We start from the raw sequence: 21068 nt of genomic DNA on the forward strand, positions 1-21068 counted from the left end.
ATTCAGTGGGAAGGCTTGAGAAATGGGTTCCTAAAGCAGGCAGGACTGCCGGGCGTCTGGGCAGCCACACCCAGCCATCGTGCCCAGGGACAGGAGTGCAGGGACATGGTCACACATGGCCCTGAGGGGCCTCTTACTGAGTGACCTGGGCATCCCCGGACTCTCCCCACAGATTCCAGTTTGGGGCCTGGAATCAGCCTGACCCAGCCTTCACCGCATGGCTGTGCTCTGCCTCGTGGGCCTTCTGAACGGAAAAGTGAGGTCTGGGATCCAGCCTCCCTCTGCTGTCTCACAACAGAAGTGTTCGCTCACTCTTTAAATCATTCTCCACGTTAGTCTCCAAATTTTGTAAAAGTCACATCAGATCAGAACAGCTCCACTGTGATAGTTTCCCTGATAACCAGCCAGCCTGACGTCCATGCCCCCTGTAACTCCACCATTGAAAAGTGAGCACACGCCAGTATATGTGGATTTACTCATTTAAGTGACGTACATGTGTATGGCTATATATAAGTAAAACATATCAGATGAGTGTTTTAAAAGGATGGGGTAAAAAATAAATAGGAACATACATTTAGTATTTCCTCCCACACGACACTGGGGCTGTTCTGCACCCTTGGCAGGCCTGCTCCTGGCCTTGGCAACCTGTCTGTCTTTTTCCTCCCAGGCCGGGCTTCCTGTCTCCTTGCCTGCAGTTAGCTGTGGCTGCAGTCTTGTGTGCCAGGTGCCCCGGCGTGGCCACAAACGTCTCTGCCTCAGCACATGGGAGAGTCACTGGGGAGCCCGGGCAGAGCCACAAGCCACGGGCCACGAGCCAGGGTCCACTTAGAGAAGCCCCTCAGCCCTCACCCGCTGCCGAAGGGCTGCGGTTCAAAAGAACAGGCCGCTTTGTCCGTCCCTGAGGCTTGGGCCTCATCTGTTCCAGCAGCTGGGGCACCTCACCATCACAGCTGCGCTTCATTCTTGTAAGTGACCGGGCTCCCAGGAAGATTTCGTGGATTTCTTCACGTATGAACTAGAACAGTGTATGTGGCTCTAAGTCATTACTATGTGATTTACTATTTTCTCATGTTGAAACCACTGGATATTTTATTTTCATATCTTGGGTTTATATATTCAAAGTGCTGAAGTACAACAGTAAAGCAAGAGTTAGGAGCGGCAGAGGACCTTTAGGTTACTAGCTTGTGGTCGACACTAGCTGTAGGTAAGTACCCAGCCGCGCAGGGGCCAGGCCTGGGAAGACAGAGTATTGTAACCCTACCGGCAGCCCCCCTGCGGGCCAATCAGAACCGCTGTGGAAATGGGCCAGTGAGCCAGGCTACTGTGTCAGAAGGGAGTCCCTTTACCGTTACGAGCAATTCCAGCTGGCCCACTAGACGCAGAGCAAATCAGCAAATTACAGAACCTCTGAGACAGAAGGTTTTAGTCCGTGCCTCACTTACTTCAACTGATTAAACTCATGAATCTGAAGTTTTCTTTTTATAAAGACTAAAATTGGATGGGTTGTCAGCTTTTAAAATATCGTTAGCTTTCCTAAGTACAACCACCAAAATTAAGGTAAACCTTTCCCCCCGAATTATATAATTTTATTCCTGTGAATTCAACATTCAAGGATTTTCTTTGGATAGCAAGAGCGGCAGAGAGGACACACGTGGAAGGGAGAACTGTCCCCCAAGGAGAACTCCTCCAGAGCAAGGAGACACGTGTGGTGAAACACGTGTGAGCAGGACAGGAGGACCGTGTGCCGTGACGAGGGCGCCGGGTGAGCCTGGCTGCCCACGGAGAGCGGGCTGAGGCAGACGAGCGCTTGGGGCTGTCCCCGGCAGGGCCTGCAACACAGAAGGACGCGGGAGTTGGTCACGCAGGTTGTTAGTTTCATCATGATAGGAAGTTCCGGAAATTTGAGTGAGAGCTGTATACTGACAGACGTGGATCTTCTAAAAATGAAGACACTTCATTCTGTGTTAAAATGGCATTCATTATATACGTACTCTGCTAGTCTTATGAAAAATGGAAAGGGTAGAAACCCACCTGGGATAACCCATTTTGAAACACAAATAGTTTATAAAATGCTGAACATTAATAATATAGATTTTCTTTTAATTAGGCAAGGAAGAGTAGTCTTTTTCAAAATTCTTGATACTGTGTAGCTGCTAAACTTCTTTACACATTTTCCTCTTTCTGTGATTTTCTAAGCAAGTGTTTCCTCTGTGGGATTTGGAGTGTCGTTCTTTCACGGCTCCTACAGATGCAAGAGGAGGGCAGGCTGGGACCTGCGGGGAAGCTCCGGGGGGCGGGGGAGGAGCATGTGGGGAGGCCTTTTCCCTCGGCGCTTTCACAAAATGCCATCATCAAAGCGGAATTTCACACTCAAGGGCCTTGGCGCTCACCCCAGAGTGGGTGGTGAAGGTCCTGGGGCCCCACGTGCTGTGGGCACAGGCCGGGCCCCCCCCTCCTGGTGGGTCCCCCCCCAAGCAGCACTGCAGAGCCGCGGGCAGTCCTGTCCTGGGCACAGCCTACCTGTGTCTGGATCTTCCCCCAGTCCTCTTCCGTGAGCTCGTGGCCACATGTGTACTCCAGCTGCTGCAGCACGCTGCGGTTGAGGGCCAGGCAGCGGTCGATCTCTGAGAAGAGCTCGTCTATGTCCGTGTGGTAAGAGCACAGCAGGCGGTGGCTGATTTCTGTGAACTGGGGACACGGCGGGGGCACACTTACTCACAGGCAGTGAGAAGTTCTGGAGGTAGGTTGAAGGGAAGCCCCTTCTTGAGTCCCGACCACCCTTCCTGCTAATTTCCCTAAGGCCCTGCCTCTGAATAGTATTTCTTGGGGAAATAGACACACGGCGATTTCCTTAATCACTCCAAGTCCAGAGAATTGGTGCAGAGATTTTACCAGAACGGGGCACCTGGTTGTAAGCCTTGCTTGTTAGCAGGGAATACATTGATGAGAAGATGAGAGGAGAAAGGATTAGAATTTTGCACAAGTAGTCACATGGTCATCCTGGTCTGGTACCAGTTACTCTAGTCTTCACAGGGATGGTCACTGCACAGTGCCGCTTTCCTGGGGCACCACCAGGCCATCGCTAATGAGAGCTGCGTCGCTTCCCCTTGCTCCACAGCATCTTCCCCTGTGGTTGCAGATTGTGAATGATCATTTTAGTGTGAACGTTTGAAAATATGTTTTTTAAAAAACATTTAGAAAGTTAGAAAAAAAAAGTTTTAAAAAACTTTAAAAAAAGTTTTAAAAAACATTTAGAAAATCTTTCCAAGAGAAAGATTATCTCTTTCTTTCAAACCGGTTACTCATTCTGCTTTTCTCACCAAGCTCTAAAATCATAACTTTGAACCCCACCACTTGCCTAAGGACCTTAAAAAATAAGCTGAGTTAATCAGTTTGTGGACAATTGTTTGTCCCCTTGCTACAGAACACGCCTTCAGGATTTACCTTAAAATCCTGTTTTCACCGCGAGCGTCGATATGGAGACGGCGCGTTACATTTTATCTCAAACTTCGGTTCTGCTTTAGAAGTATTAGCCTTAAATACAGTCTCCAATGTTCCAAGCTCAGTCCTTTTATAAAAGTCTGTATTTTGATACAAAACGATTTAGAAAAGCACAGTGCTCGCAGGACAAATGAGTGAGTTGCTGGCTGCGGCCTCCCGACGGCAGCGAACCAGAGTGGCCAGGGGGATGCACGCATTGGCAGTGCAAGTTCCCTCACCTGTGATTCGTAAAATGCAACACGCCTAGATCACGTGGGAGGCACGTGGACTCGCGTGACTTCCCCCAGATGGACCAAAGTGTGTGCATTTTTGGTCCGTTCAGTGGTAACAGTTGCTCACTGCAAAGTAGTGAAACTGTGATAGCCTCCAGCCTCCCTACTCTGGACTCAGTCTGGCCTTTGGAAATATTTACTGTGTGAGTCTCTCTGATCTCTGTGAATTGTAATCTCCCAAATTAGGAATCTTTAAGTCTTCTGTGTATACCCTTCCATCAAGATGCCATCCACTCCTTTTTAAAAGAGACAAGGTCGTATAGTTATTGGTTTATTAGAAATTTAACGTCTTAAACTTTTTAGGGTTTTTGTTAGTGTTTTGGTTACAGTTGCGCAGGTTTTAGATGGCTTGCCCATTTTCCCATAAGTCCTGCATGATTTTTCAGGAACATACACATTAGCAGGGATGCCTAGATGGGTGAGTGTTATTGTGATTCCAAAGGGCTTCAAGATTCCAGAAGTTGGTCTCCTTAGATGGGCTGGGAAGGAAAAAGAGTTTCATGGATTTCAGTTACATTGTAAAGACCTGGATTATCACTGTGGGTTCAAATCCAGATTCTCAGTTACTAGCTGAGTGACCTTGGGCAAGTTACGTTCGCTGTTGAGGGAATCTTATGAGAAAAGACTGGGCAAGTTCATTTGTACCCCCTCCCTTTTCTTTTTAATTCCACATACAAGCGCTATCATATGATATTTGTCTTTCTCTGCCTGACTTACTTCACTCAGTATGAATTTATCTACAAAACGGAAATAGTCACAGATTTAGAAAACAAACTTACGGTTACCGGGGGTGAGGGGAGAGGGATAAATTGGAAGACTGGGATTGACATATACACACTACTACATATAAAATAGGTAACTAATAAGGACCTACTGCATAGCACAGGGAACTCTACTCAGTACTCTGTAATGACCCATATGGGAGAAGAACCTAAAAAAGAGTGGATGTATGTATATGTATAACTGATTCACTTTGCTTTTCACCTGAAACTAACACAACATTGTGAATCAACTATACTCCAATAAAAAGTTAAAGAAAAGAAAAAGGCCTGTGAACAGCTGGGGCACAGGAGTAAATGGTTTTTATTAAAGAGATTTGGGGATAGGGATGTATTTGGTCTTATTTTTTTTCTCTCCCTGGTCTTCTCAAAGTGCTGTATGATATACTTGGAAAAAACCCTTTTAGTATAATTGTTTTTAGAACTTTCTGAAATGTAAGGCTTCACCAGCTAGTCTAGATCAACACCGTCCGCAAGAAATGTCACGTGAGCCATGTCTAATCTTAAAATTTATAGGAGCCACATTAAGAAAAGTTTCTAAATAGGTGGAATTAAATTTAATATTTTACGTAACCCAACGTATCCAAAATATTTATCACTTCAAAATGTATCAGTTGAATAAGCTACTGAGATCTTTATATTCTTTCCTCCCTGAAAGGCTTTGAAATCCGAGCGTGTTGTGCACGCGCATCCCATCTCCATCTGGACTGGACGGCCACAGGTGGCTTGTGGCTCCCTGCACTGGACGGCGTGGCCTCGTGGCTCAGAAAGACATACACTAGAAAGGAGTGACCGTCATGTCTGGGCACAGAGAGGTAGCCAAGCCAGGGCCACTCCGATAGCTCCTTTGTTAAACGTTTCAAGACTGATGTAAGTGGTAGGGGTGATCTGTTGTTTAAAGGGTGTGGCAGTGGTGGCTGTCACCTGATGGCTGTCTTGCTCGTCCTTCCCCAGCACAGAGCAGTCTGCAGAAGTTGGTGTCCCATCCAGAAACGACATTCCCCATTCCCCCTGTGCTAGGTGGGGCCACGTGACACAGCATTTCCAATGGGAATGGGGTCTCTGGGCTGGACACACAGGGCTCTGAGGCCCAGGGGGTGGTAGGGCAAAAGGATGGTGGGGGGACAGTATCTGTGTCTCACAGGGTGGCATGCTGTGACTCAGGTCACTGAAGCTTCTATTTTCAGTCGCTGAAATTAGGGGTTTATTTGTTTCAGCAATTAGCAGTGTCCTGGTTGAGAGATTGTGGCTCTTTCACGGAACTGGGCAGGATGAAAGGAACTCAGCCCATCGAACCTGGCAGTCATTTAGGAGCGTGATGCGTGGAACGTGTTCTCCATGGACGTGGGGGACTTTCCCATTTCAAGTATCCTACTCTACTGGACATCCGGTGTGCGTGGTTTGTCTGTTCATTTGTTTTTATGTGGATAACCTGGTGGGATGCCATGTCTGTGTAAGTCACCTCCATTAGAAGTTGCCTTCACGGACCTGGTGTTCCCTTCCAATTCCCATCTGTCCTGCAAGAAGACTCGAGCCTGCACGGGCAGCGGGCAGCGGGCAGCGGGCAGCGGCTGTGGTGAGTGAGCCTGCCCAGCCTTGGTCCCTGGGTGTTAACCAGGATGCGTGCTGGGTTTCAGGGAAAGGCCGTGCTGTAACACGGCAGGCGGCCCACGGGCTTTGAATCCAGGCACCTGTGTTTTGGGGTTTTGCATGCAGTTGATTTTCAGCCATACTTGGAGGTCTGGAGGAAGAAGCTTTTCCATCTATGAATCCAGTTCTGTTTCTTGCTGATTCTAATTACACTTGCCTGGCAGCTGGACCCTAACTTATGGGCTCCAGCTGGCAGTGTTTCATTTTCTCTGTTCCTCAGCCTTTCAAATACCTGATAATCTCCAGATAAATTATTGAAAGTAGGAGAGTTCCCGATACTTTATAAAAGGAAGAATTACTTGGAAATGCATACAGCTGCCTTCCAATTAATGTTTTATAACTCACGTTTTCTGTAAATTGGGTTTTCTTGAAGTGTGAGATATTTCCCATTTAGACCTGTAAGGTAAGGTCTTTTCTTCCTCCAAAATGATACCTCAGAATAAAAAGGATCACGTTCTGTTCCAGAGTGTCTCAGATTGTGAGGTATGTTCTCAAATTAGTTCTGAACAGAAGTGCTACTTGGAGCAGACAGGTTGGTGTGAAAGGATCACGATGCTTCTTCTCAGGTGAGGTCCCTGGACCCGCAGCATCTGCATCACCTGGTAACTTGTTAGCAATGCCAACTCCCGGGCCAGCCCAGCCCTCCTGGGTCAGAACCTGCAGGTAGGAAGCAGCCGTCTGTGGTTGAACAACCCCCACGGGGTTCTGATGCTCACTCATGCTTGAGAACTGCCATCATAGAAGTTTCCCGATTAATTTTTGAGTCAAAGTTATTTAACACAGCTTTAGTCATCATTCCTGGAGACGTAACCACCCAACTCCCAAGTGTGAGGTGTCCCCGTGAGCTTTCAAAGGTCACTTAAGAGAGCAACGGAGTAAATGTGGAGGCCACGAGTATTTATATATCCCTCTCTGTATATATATGTTAATGTCACGTGTGTGGCGAGGTATCTCTGTGGTGCTCTTCCTACACGTTAAGTGAGTTCTCACGGCTTGAGTTGGAGCTGGTGTGCACGCCGCTGGGTCCCACGTGGCCCCAGTGGGGACAGTCCCTGATGTCGCCTCCCTGCGCTGCAGGCCGCCTCCATTCCTTCTCACTGTCAGCTCAGGCGCTGGGAGTGCTGCGCTCAACGCTGGCCCACCGTGCAGAATTCTCCCTGGGTCCCCGGGTTCCCGCCTCTGTTTGTGGGTCGCTCTGTATGCCAGTTACGGGGGACACAGCAGAAACACTTGCTGAAGAAATGGGCTCGTCAGTTTCGCAGATGCAGCTAGTGCCTCTGTGGAGGGCGGGTCTTAATGCGCCCGGCCGGCCACGCTGGCCTCCGACCTTAGTCTGCTCCCTGCCCCTTCGTCTCTTCGGGGTTTCTCCATGACACGGCTGGTTGAAACTGATACCGTTGTCAAAGAGTGTTTCCTGCCTCTTTCCCTCCAGGAAGGTGGGGCGCACCCAGAGGAGGCCGTGAGTCTGGTGGGGAAGCAGGCAGGGGCTCCGGGGCGATGCTCGGGTCTGCAGAGGCCGCTTGAAAACAGCCGCTCCCCACCTGGAACCACGTTCTGAACGGGCGAGGTGCAGGGTCAGTGCCGGACGCAGGTGTGCTCCTTTGTATTTTCCTGTCCGCCACACCTGGCATCACTTTCACACTCGTTAACGACCATGCTTTCTTCCTCGGCTTAAATGGAAAGCATGTCGTAAATGAGAAAAATAACAATCCCCTTTATATGCAGTGGTGGTTAAAGACTTAAAATGCAGGTTATTCAACCTAAGCTAAGTAATTTTGCCTTTACCCTGCCGTTTAGCTGTGGCAGGGTGAGGGATAGAAAGCATAGATGGGTCCCAGAGGAGCCTGGGCCGGGCCGGGCTGGGGCACATCTTGTTCCTTTAACGACAGGGCGCCCAACCCAGCAGGAAGGCGGGGTGGGGCCGGGAGAGGGTGCGGAAGAGAGGGTCTGACAGCGAGGTGCAGGGGCAGAGGAGGAGCGGGCAGGCGTAGGCCAGGCGACCCCAGCTGCTCCCTCACCCTCACCGCCTGCAGGGGACACTGCCGTCCCCACCTCGCCCTCCATCGCTGATGCCAGCTTCTCCCCAGCCTCGCCCCCGCCTCTCCTCAGGAAAGGCACTACTTTGCCGTAGGGATCTTCCGGTCTGGCCAGACTCACTCAGCCCACGAATGACCGTCATGCTCCTCCGTCTCTGCGACCTCTGCACGGCCGTGCGTCCCCCGCGCCTGGGCTGGACGTGCGCTCTCTCCGGACGCCCAGAGAGCACTTTTGGCCCCTTCGCTTGACACTTGTCACCGGCTGGATGCTCATACCTTTTTCCTGTGTGTATTTCTTATCTCCTCGTTCTTTAGATTCATCTTGGTGAGGCCCTTAGCGTTCAATAAAAAATGTCGACTTTAAGTTTGCAATAGATTAGAAATGGAGACACATACATGCCCTAATGTGCATATTCTAAAGGACTGCAGTACAAGTTCCTTTGTGGGGATTAAAAAAAAGGACAGTGTCTGCGTGGAATGATGCTGAAGGAACCTGCCGTGTCAAGATTCAGTGAGGCATCAACGTTTGGCTTCTAATTATAACATTGACGTTAGCTTGTTAATAAACATACCGAAAATCCTTCAGTTTATATTTATGGCAAATTTCTAAACGTGAACTGATGTGACTGTCTTTATTCTTGTGCTTCAAGTATTGGAAAGTTAGCAAGGGTAATATTTTAAAAACTTAAATCATTATATATTTACGGACTACCTATCGTGGCCAGGTCAGAGCAGTGTCCTAAGTGTAGCTATTATGAAATATTTCTTAAATGTCGAATTCCTGTGTGATTAGCATCCTTCTTCTCCTGTTTACTGCCTCACTGTCACACGGGTCAGAGGCCTTCCCTGATTGAAAAGGCAAGCACCACACATGCAAAGACGATCGAGGTCTAGTTTTCAAACTAGGGGTTAATATTAATTCTATGGACAAAATACATACATTTTTCAATTAAAAAAATGAATATCTTCTTATATTTTTCTTTTTAAGTCTCACATTTCAGATATTTGATAAATTAAGTCATTACAAATTCAGGTTATTGATATATAAAGCAATTACTGGTCATTTACAAGTACATCCTGGCTAAACAGTAAAAAAAATATCCTAACAAAAGTGCCCAGGTGAACTCTGTCTGCCCAGGAGGCCCCTCTCAGCATCCATCTTGATGTCAGCAATTGCTTACTAATGTGTTGACTTACGGCCGCCCTCAAAAGCCAAGTGAAAAGCCTGGAATTTACAGCATATCAATGAATCAGTTGATAAGCTTTTACTGGTTTAATATCCTCCCCGTCTTGCTGCTTGGAGCCACTTCAAGTTAGCAACAGAATGTTTGCCATCTCTATGTGATAAAGGAAGCCAAAGGACTAAACAAACTTTAAGACCATTATGCTGTTTGGCGAGATGTAAATGAAAAAAAGTAAGAGAAATCTCCTGCGGGAGGGTGTGGGAGCGGCAGCCCCTAAAGTCAACCACAGCATCTGACAAATCCCTAACCTCACTTTTTAAACAATGGTCAGGACTTTTAGCTTGGGTTGAGATAGTATAATGCATTTGAAAAGTTTTAATTGCAGCAATAAAAGGCCATACCTCAATTATATGACATATGCTAGCAGAATTTCTAGATAAGGATCAAAGGCATTCAAGGACCAACCACTGCATTCTGGGCAACACTTGGGCTTTCTGTACACACTGGTGACAGGTATGAGCACAGCAGCTCTAGTGACCTCTCCAGGCGGCTTTGATCTGAGTTCACCAGACGACGCAAGAGCGCACCAGGCCTCCTGGATCATCCCTACGGCCCCAGCGCCCTCCATGACAAAGGCGCTGCTGACTCAAGGTTACTTTCTGACACTTACTTGTGGGTACAAAACGCAACATTTGACCCGCACAGTTCTTACCACGGGACTGCCATCTATTTAAAAGAACCTACAGTGTGACACAACTTCACTTTGCTCTGTTTCAGTCTTGTTAGGAATGTGCCAGTGATATTTCAGAGCAAGGCAGATCTGCGGAGAGAAATCCTCAGCATATGGAAGCATGACTATTTGTAGAAAGATGACCTCTGTATTCTACTAATTAGTTAAGACCCAGTAGATGCAGGAAGACTAAGGTAAGAAAAGACTTCATTAATCCCCTCTGCAACAGAAGAGTGAAAATGCAAGGCCACAGTTCTTTTGCAAGTAAGATAGATTAATTTATAAAAATAGAATGGCCTGAGCTAATCTAATCTAGAGTATTAAAAACATATCCATCTTGGTGAGATCTTGAAACTTTAAAGGAAACAAGCACTTCCTCATTCATTGTGCCTAAAAATATCACATTATTATCCCTCTTTGCCTTTCTTTTCTGTTGATTAGACTTCTTTTCCCTGAAGGTAATTAAACCAGTGGTTCCCAAGTATGACAAAGAAGTTTTCACCCATCTGCCAGAAAAGAAAATAAGTGAATTCAGTGGAGTGAAATTTCTTAAAGCTAAACGGTTCAGTGTAAAGGCATATCCTTTAGTGTGTGGTCAAGTATTTCCAACTTTCCTGGTGTTGAAAAATAGTCCTCCTTTTATGAGATGATTCTGATGGTGTATGATGCTTGGTTTTAACTCTTACTTGGCAAAATAGAAAGGTTTTGAAAGTTGGCAGTGACCTTGTTGGAGCCCCGAGTCTCTCTTTGACCATCGGTAGACTCCAAAGGTCTGGAGACCGCTGGGGTACAGAATTGCAGCAGGCTGCGGGGGGAGAAGGCAGAAGCTGCTGCAGTGTCTTGGTCTGACTGACCGATGAGGTGGTAGACCCGACATTTATCTGTCTGCCTTGGGCAGCGGGATGTATCGCATGAAATTTGCAATTTCAATTGTGTAGAGTAAACATAAGACGAATTTGCATTACTGTAACTGTCACCAGTGGTGAGTATGGAAATTCAGCTTAGAAATGTGGCTGTTGGTTGCACGACACCCCAGATTCAAGAACTGTTGTTCCACAGGTAATGAAGAATTTTACCGTATCTGATCCTGTGGTCACTGCACATTTTGCTTTGTAAACGCTCCGATTTCTAAAATTCAAACACTGGATCCCTCATAGCACACTGATCTAAAGTTCTGTGCACATTTAGGTTGTGAGGAGGGTGACGGGGTGAAGACACGGGTGTCAAACTGCAGAGCTGAAAGGCAGGCCTGTGCAGGAAACCTGGCACTCCTGGAATGTCCCTGTCACAGAGCTTGTCTCCGGCCCCAAGGAGCCTTGATGAACTCACTGTTCACTTTGGCTTTGGAATTTATCTTTCACTGCATCTATTACTAGGAAACCTACAGACCCCAATTCTTCTGAGGCTGGGCTTCAGGGTACATGTTTAGCTCTGAAAAACTGTAAAGATGAATATAATGAGAATCCAGGACCAAGAGTTATATTTTTATTTTAAATATCTTCACCTGTGATTTCTAGACTTTAAAGCCTCATTATACTGACAAGCTTAAGTTAAAGTATTTTTACAGGTATTTAAAGGAAAATGATCAGTTCAAACTTATTTTGTTACTGAAACACACGTTTGTTCCTTGATGAACTGAATAAATTTAGTTTCTATCATTAGAAAAATGCTATTTAATTCTTTTGTAAAATGGGGTACACTATTAAACTAAGATAAAAGTCTTTCCTAAAGGCACCTCTGGATGATGATTTCTCTCTTTACTAACTCAGGGTGCATGGTTGTTTCATGTCTAACATTCTTTGTCATCAGGCTGTTCTAGTATTGCACTGTGAAATACTTATTCTACTCACAGGATTACATCTTTTAAAAACCACAAGAAAATAGCCGAAACCCCTAAAGAATATATGTGTCTTAATGTATGTATAAGCCAATGCTCCACTGTTACTAAAAATCCAAGTGAAGGCGGTCACTTTGCCTTGTCGACCGTCAGTGTGTCCAGTGCTTTTCTGCACAGCGGCCTGGCGAGGTGGGGGCCGCTGACCCCTCGCTCCACCTGCAGCGTCAGCGTCGAAGCTTCTACCTCACACTGGGGTCACCAGGCCGTTCCCCCTGCCAGAGTGCGGGCAGAGCTCAGTGCCCAGTATGACATCTATGTTGTATTCTACTAATTTTATTTATTCACTTAAAAAGTATTTACATAATTAATCCATGTGGAACTTTTTTGAGGATAAGGTATGAAGTAATGTCTATTTTTCTCCTTCACATGAATGCATAAATTAATTGATTTTCTCAATCTTTTTCTTCACTGATCTCATATGTGTCCTTTACTGTAGACTTAGAATCCCTGTGCACTGAGGTGGGTGACTTTCTGCTGGTTCATCACCTGTTCATCTAACATTTCACAAGAATCTTAGTTACCAAAATTTTATATATCTTTTGATATTTAACAAGGATGTTCTACCTCATTACAGCCTTATTGGGATATAACTGATGTACACCATGGTGTAAGTTTAAGGTGTACAGTGTGATGATGTGATGCATTTATATGTTGGGAAGCGATGACCACTGGAAGGTCAGTTAACACCCCCATCATCTCACACAGTTGCCATTTCTTTTTTGTGGTGAGAACGTTTCAGATCTCTTGGCAACTTTCAAGGCTCTAATACCATACTGGCAACTGTAGGCACCATGCTGTGCATTAGGACATCTAACTGGAAGCTTGCTCTCTGACCGGCATCTCCCCATTCCCCCCACCCCTCTCCCCAAGCCCCTGGCCACAACCATCTGCTCTGTTTCTTTGAGTTCGACTTTTTTAGATTCTACACATAAGCGGAATCATACCATATTTGTCTTTCTCTGCCTGATTTATTTCATTTAGCATAACGTCCTCAAGGTTCATTCATGTTGTTGCAAATGGTAGGATTTCTTTCTTTCTCCTGGCTGAATTCCATTGTAGATGTACCACATCTTCTTATCCATTTATCTGTTGACGGACACTTAGGTTGTTTCCGTGTCTGGGCTGCTGTGCCTAATGCTGCCATGAACAGGGAAGTGCAGAGATCTCTGTGAGATCTCGGTTTCATTTCCTTTGGAAGGACAGATGCCCAGGAGTGGGATTGCTGGGTCATATGGTAGTCCTACTTTTAATTTTTTGAGGAACCTCCATACTGTTCTCCATAGAGGCTGCACCAATTTACATTCCCACCAACAGTGCAGGAGGGCTCCCTTTTCTCCACATCACCAACACTTGGTATTTGTTGTCTTTTTGATGACAGTCATTCTAAGAGGTGTGAGGTGATATCTCATTGTGGTGTTGATTTGCATTTCCCTGATGATTAGTGATACTGAAGACCTTTTTCATGTACCTGTTGGCCATTTGTTATGTCTTCAGAAAAATGCCTATTCACCTCCTCTGCCCAGTTTTTTAATCAGACATTTGGGTTTTTTGGCTATTGAGTTGTATGTGTTCTTTATATATTTTGGATAAAAACCCCTTATGAGATATATGATTTGCAAATATTTTCTCCCAATTTGTAAGTTGTCTTTTTTCATTTTGTAGACTGTTTCCAGTGATGTGCAGAAGCTATTAAGTTTGATGTAGTCCCTTTATTTATTTTTGCTTTTGTTGCTTGTGTTTTTGGTGTTATATCCAAAAAATCATTGCTGAGACCATTGTCAAGATTTTCCCCTGTGCTTTCTTTCTTTTTTTAAATATTTATTTAATTTAATTAATTTATTTTTCTTTTTTTGGCTGCATCGGGTCTTAGTTGTAGCACGGAGGCTCTTAGTTGTGGTGCGCAAGTTTCTCTCTAGTTGTGGCACGAGGGCTCCAGAGCACGTGGGCTCTGTAGTTTGCGGCACACGGGCTCTCTCGTTGAGGCGTGTGAGCTCAGTAGTTGTGGCACGCGGGCTTATTTGCCCCGTGGTGTGGGATCTTAGTTCCCTGACCAGGAATCGAACCCACGGCCCCTGCACTGGAAGGCGAAGTCTTAACCACTGGACTGGCAGGGAATTCCCTGCCCCTGTGCTTTCTTCTAGGAGTTTTGTGGTTTCAGGCTTTAGGTTTAAGTCTTTGATGCATTTTGAGTTAATTTTTGTTATATCCTCTTGATGAATTAATCACTTTATAATTATATAATGACCTTTTCTGTCTGTTACAGCTTTAAAGTCCATTTTGTCTAACAGAAGCATAGCTACCCCTGCTCTCTTTTGGGTTCCACATGAGTAGAATATCTTTTTCTGTCCCTGCACTTTGAGCCTATTTGTGCCCTTAATGGTGGAGTGAGTCTCTTGTCGGCAGCATATGAGTTTTGTTTTTTATCTATCCAGTCATTCTATGCCTTTTGATTGGAGAAATTAATTCATTTGCATTAAGAGTAATTACTGATAGATGAGGACTTACTAATGCCACCTTATTGTCTTCTGGCTGTTTTGTAGTTCCCTTGTTCCTTTCTTCCTCACTTGCTGCACTCCACTGTGAACTGATGACTTTGCAGGGTGGTACACACTCATCCTTTCTCTTGATCTTAGGGTATCTACTGTAGGGTTTTGCTTTGTGGTTACCGTGAGGCTTATATAAAACATCGTACAGGTATAAGTGTATTTCACACTGATAACTTTGACTGCATACAAAAACTTTACCCTCTTACTCCCCCCTTTTGTGTTTTTGATGTCACAATTTACATCTTTTTTATAGTGTATATTCATTAACAAATTATTGTAGCTATAGTTATTTTTAATACTTTTGTCCTTTAACCTTTATAAGAGAGTTAAGTGGTTAATACACCATAATACTACAATATTAGAATATTCTGAATTTGACTATGTACTTTCTTTTACAAGTGTGATATATATATTCATATGTTTTCATGTTACTAATTAGCCTCCTTTCTTTTAAGCTTGAAAAACTCCTTTCAGCGTTTCTCGTGAGGCAGGTCTAGTGATGAACTCCCTCAGCTTTTGTTTGTCTGTGAAAGTCTTTAATCTCTCCTTCATTTCTGAAGGACATCTTTGCCAGATAGAGTATTCTTGGTTGGCAGTGTTTTCCTTTTAGCACTTGGGCATCTTCTGAGGTTTCTGCTGAGAAATCCAGTTAGCCTATGGGCATTTTCTTGTTAAGTTAGTTACAAGCTTATTGTCTCTTGCTGCTTTTAAGATTCTCTCTTTGTCTTTGATTTTTGAGTTTTATTGTAATGTGTCTTGGAGAAGATCTCTTTAAGTTGAGTTTGTTTGGTGACCTATGAGCTTCATACACTTGGATATCTAAATCTCTCCCCCATCTGGGAAGTTCTCAGCCATTATTTCTTTATATCCTTTCTGCCTCCTTCTTCCTCTCTTCTCCTGGGACTCTAATAATTTACAAATTGTTTCTTCTGCTGTATCCCAAAGATCACATATGCTTTCTTCACTCTTTTTCTTTCTTTTTTCTTTGTTCTCCTCCTACTGAATAATTTCAAAGGTTTTGTCTTCTAATTCACAGGCTTATTCTTCTGGTTGATCCGTTCTAATGTTGATGCTTTCTACTGAATTTTCCATTTCATTCATTGTATACTTCAGCTCCAGAATTTGCTTGGTTCTTTTTAATTTTTTCTGTCCCTCTGTTAAACTTCTCATTTTGTTCCTGTATTGTTTTCCTGATTTCGTTGAGTGGTTTTTCTGTATTTTCTTGTAGCTCATCGAGCTTCCTCAAAACATTTATTTTGAATTCTTTATCACGTAAATCACAGATCTCCATGTCTTTGAGGTCAGTTATTGGAAGATTAGTGTGATCCTTTGGTGTTGTCATATTTCCTTGATTTTCATGTTCCTTGAAGTCTTGTGTTGCTGTCTTTGCATCTGAGGAAGCAGTCACCTCCCCCAGTCGTTACTGACTGGCTTCAGGAGAGAAATCCCTTCCACCAGCCCTGCTGGGATACTGAGGCTTCTCAGACGGTCTGTGGATATGCCTGCTCCACGCTCCTTGCTCCCTCTGTGGCAGAATTCCAAGCATGTGTGCCTTCTCTCAATCCTGCAACACATCAGGCTAGGTGCTGACAGCCTCCTTTGCTTTCCCAAGGTGAGGCTGGAGCTCGAGTCGGTGGTGCCTCCCTGCCTGCAGACCCGGGCTGGCTTTCTGCACATGCTCACTAGCTATCTGCCAAAGCTGGCTCTCACTATCAGGGGTGCACCCAGGGAGCCAGCCACGTGGTGTGGGCGAGGCATGTGGAGTGCTGGGGCCAGGAGAGGGAGCTACAGGAGAGGCATCCCCAGTGGCTCCTGAGGGGGCTTCTTGATGGAGTCCTCAACACTGTTGGTAGGATCCATATCCCTTTAATGTCCTCTGAGAGTCCTATTTACTGCTTCCCCAGTCTTTTCCATCCCCAGTCATGTGGCTCATAATTCAGTACTCTGGATGGGGTGAGGGAAAGATGAGCCTCTTTGGCAGTGTCCCACATGGCTGGGGAAGCCAGGCACTTACTCACATGCCCTCATTTTCCCCTGTGGGGGAAATCACTTGGCCCTGAGCTGTGCTTCCTTGGGGGGAGGGTGACGTGGGTAAAGTCAGGCTATTCTTTCCCTCTCCAATGTGTCCAAACTTGTATTTCTTTTTGTTGTTCCAACAGTGTGCTGGAACTTTGCCTTTGGAAACGTGGGCTTCCACAAAGGCTTTCTTGTTGGTAGGTGATTGTCTAAGGCAGTGCTCTCCAGGGGCACCCAGGCTGCAGGTGAGAGGGGCTGCGGCAGCCTGGAGCAGGTTCAAGGGCCACTTCAGGGTCCACAGCCTGGACCAAGATGTGTGTGCCTGTGACTCGACGCTTGGGTGGGTGAGACTCCTCCCGGGTCCCTTGGCTTATGGAGCTGGATCCCACAGCTCCCACTAAGGCAGTTTTGTCCGTGGATGAATGCCAAGCTATGTTGCTGGTTAGGGGGAATACAAGTGAGGGACAACTTATTTGGCCATATTGCCAATGTCATCCTCAGAAAAACTTTTCCTTATCAGTATTTATATATTTCTTGTAAGTTTATTTTTAGGTATTAACTATTATGAAAGGGATCCTTTTCCATTGCATTTTATATCTGATTATTGTTGCTATACAGGATGCAATTATTATTGCATATTTATCTTGAATTTGAACATCTAATGGTTTAGTTCTAATAATTTTTCAAATGATTTTATAGATTTAAAATCCATGTGTATAGACAGTAAATATGGATTATATAATGCACACACATTGTATTTTTGTTTTCTTGTATTATTGCATTGGCAAGGAATGGCCAAAGTGTGATTGTGGGTAACCTATTTAGCATCTTTAGGGTTTCACTATCTAAAATAATGTGTTTTTAGTTTCTGATATATAGTCTTTATTGAGACAAGGAAATTTCATTTAGTTCTAGTTCGCTGTCATTATTAGGAATGGCTGTTAAATTTAATATATTTTCAGTAAAGATTGAGATGCTTTAGTATCATTTTTCTGTCATTTTCTTAAAATTTATTTTATTTTTGGCTGCATTAGGTCTTCATTGCTGCGCGCGGGCTTTCTCTAGTTGCAGCGAGCAGGGGCTGCTCTTCGTTGCGGTGCATGGACTTCTCATTGTGGTGGCTTCTCTTGTTGTGGAGCATGAGCTCTAGGTGTGTGAGCTTCAGTAGTTGTGGGTCACAGGCTCTAGAGTGTAGGCTCAGTAGTTGTGGCTCACGGGCTTAGGTGCTCCAAGGCATGGGGGATCTTCCTGGACCAGGGCTCATACCCACCAGAGTCCCCTGCATTGGCAGGTGGACTCATAACCACTGCGCCACCAGGGAAGCCCCTTTCTCAGTCATTTTTATATTTTATATTTCTTTCTATGTTTGCTATTTTTATAGGAGGTAATTTCAATTATATTTTCAGATTTAACAGCACAAAGTTGTATACAATAGTCTTTTATAATTTAGAGATAATTTCCACATATGTGATTATGCCTCCCATTCTGTGTATCTGCATTCTGCTTTATCTAATTTGTTTTAACCCTGGTGAGACTTTACCTCGTAGTTGTACCTGTTTTTTTTTTTTTTTTTTTGGAAGAGCTTTTTTTTCTTTTTTAACAGCTTTATTGGAGTGTAATTGCTTTACAATGTTGTGTTAGTTTCTGCTGTATAACAAAGTGAATCAGCTATATGTATACATATATCCCCATATCCCCTCTCTCTTGCCTCTCCCTCCCACCCTCCCTATCCCACCCCTCTAGGTGGTCACAAAGCACCGAGCTGATCTCCCTGTGCTATGTGGCTGCTTCCCACTAGCTATCTGTTTTACATTTGGTAGTGTATATATGTCAATGCCACTCTCTCACTTCGTCCCAGCTTACCCTTCCGCCTCCCCGTGTCCTCAAGTCCATTCTCTCCATCTGCGTCTTTATTCCTGTCCTGCTCCTAGGTTCATCAGAACCACTTTTTCTTTTTTTTAGATTCCATATATATGTGTTAGCACACGGCATTTGTTTTTCTCTTTCTGGCTTACTTCACTCTGTATGACAGATTCTAGGTCCATCCACCTCACTGTTAATGTTTTTTAAACTCTGATGAGCTGTTTATCTTATAGTTTCTCTTTTCCAAAGTACCAGCTATTGGCTTCATTTACCAGTTTTACTTTTATCCTAATAAATTACTTATTTTATTTTTATACTTTCTACTTCCTACATTTAAAGATTTGAATGGTTGGTTCATTATTCTTTCATCTTTCTTGTTCAATAATAAATGTATTTGACACTACTGTCCTCTAAGTAAAGCTTTAGCTATGTACCACAGAATAGCAGTGTCATGAACACCAGAATAGTGTATGTTAGATTCCCAAATACACTTTAAAATTCATTTATTTTATTGTGATTTTCTATTTTATTTCTTTTGTTTGTGCATTCCTCATTTATTCTTGAGCATGTCTTTGTGTAGAACATTTTTGTTTCATTTGGTTCAAATCTCCCATAAGCAGCTACTAGCAGATTTTTTTCAATGTAATTCAAGAATCTGTTAATACAGAAATTTATCTCAATTGTTGTTTGTTGTAACTGTTATCCTATCATCTTACGTTTTCTACACATTATCCTTTCTTGTTGCCTTTTCCTGACTTGTACGGAATCTTTTTTTTTTTTATTTTTTGGCCATGCTGCGTGGCATTCGGGATTTTATTTCCCTGACCAGGGATCGAACCCGTGCCCCCTGCAGTGGAAACGTGGAGCCCTAACCACTGGACCACAAGGGAAGTCCCTGTAGGAAATCTTTTTATATCACCACATATATATCCACTTTGGTCTTCATAATTGCTATGAAGAAATCATTGTATGCATGCTTCCTTGGTGGCAGGGTCTTGGGTTGTTTATCGTTCTTCCTCTTTTATAATCATTGCTATAGTTAACATACTCATGAATGTATCTTAGAAAACATTATGAGCATATCTGGGGGGTAAATTTCTAGAGAAGGGATCAAAGGGAACTGTCAGCCAGCAGGATGGTACATTCTTAGTTCTACCAATGGCTTATAAGACTATTTCCCCCTCCTTCTTATCAGCTCTAGATAATTATCAAAATTTTCAATTCTTGCCAATCTAATAGGTGAAATAGGTTCTTATTCTTGCTTTAGTTTAGTTTTCTCTAATTATGAGTAAGGTTGAGCGTCTTTTTATATAGTAATCACGTATCCGTAGTCCTGTAAACTGCTTGTCACATATTAAGGAAATTTGCTTCTAGTCCTTTGAATTGCAAATATGTTTTCCTGATTTGTCATTGGTCTTTCAATTTTTTCTCCCTATACATATGTTTTGAAGTTTTATGTAGTTACCAATCCTTTCTGTTATGGTTTGTGTGTGTTTATCGTTTTACAGATCCTACCAGAGAGGTCCTTCTCACTCCCACATGAGGAATTTATTTTTAATGCCTTCTTCTAAAATTACTCTGTTTAAGTTTTCATGTTTAACTCTTTGTTCTGTATGGAATATATTCTGGTGTAAGGAGTGAATTCCATTTTTGTTTATACCCTCTCCTCCTCCCCTCCAACCCCCCCACTTCCTTCTCATGTCTGACTCAAGCCCAACTCCTTGGGATTTAGAAACTGTACACTAGTTCTACATTTCATATAGAGTTTATCTTTACATTTTTTTTTTTTTTTTGCGGTATGTGGGCCTCTCACTGTTGTGGCCTCTCCTGTTGTGGAGCACAGGCTGCGGATGCGCAGGGTCAATGGCCATGGCTCACGGGCCCAGCCGCTCCGCAGAATGTGGGATCTTCCCGGACCAGGGCACGAACCCGTGTCCCCTGCATCGGCAGGTGGACTCTCAACCACTGCGCCACCAGGGAAGCCCTATCTTTACATTTTAATTGTTAACATTTCACTGCATTTGTATTCTCTCTTCGGATGTACATGTGTATATGTGGGTGTGTGATCTATTTAAGGGTTAGATGCAGACATCACAATACTTCACCCCTAAATCCTTCAGCATGTGACTCCTGAGGACCAGGACACTGTACCTGACAGTGACACTGCAGTGAACACACAACTGACACATGACTACTGTATAATATATGGTCCATGTTCATATCCCCACATATCCCAATTATAGCACTGGTTTTACATTTAGTTTTGATCCAGGATCCAACCAAAGACCTCTCATTACATTTAAATGTTATATCTCTCAGACATCTTTGTTCTAGAACATTCCTCTTCTTTTCTTTATAACACTTTACAATTGAAGTCAGCTGTTTTGCAGAATATTCCTCACTTCGGATTTGCCTGGTTGCATGTGTCCTCACGACTGGGTTCAGGTGAAGCAGCTTTGGTATGAAAGTGCAAAGGCAGTGTTCGGTCCCGGTGCTCCCCGTGCACATTAGGGACCCGTGGGTCACTCTGTGCAGCTAGTGGCGGTCACTGGGCTGCAAAGATGTCTACCAGACCTTTCCAGGGTACAGACTTC

At 44.2% G+C, this 21068-nt stretch overlaps 1 protein-coding gene across 1 annotated transcript in view; it reads right to left on the minus strand.

Annotated features, from left to right (window-relative positions):
• Positions 1 to 1600: 1600 nt before the first annotated feature.
• RNF32 (ring finger protein 32) overlaps positions 1601 to 21068 on the minus strand; it is a gene marked incomplete at its 3' end in the record, with an annotated part of 39009 nt that continues 19541 nt past the window's right edge. The window contains 3 exon segments of the mRNA XM_082661883.1: positions 1601 to 1823; positions 1825 to 1829; positions 2521 to 2688. Coding sequence (XP_082518009.1) covers positions 1601 to 1823; positions 1825 to 1829; positions 2521 to 2688 — 396 coding nt within the window.

Source organism: Grampus griseus (assembly GCF_964374135.1).
Source record: "Grampus griseus genome assembly, chromosome: 9".
Taxonomy (NCBI): Eukaryota; Metazoa; Chordata; class Mammalia; order Artiodactyla; family Delphinidae; genus Grampus; species Grampus griseus.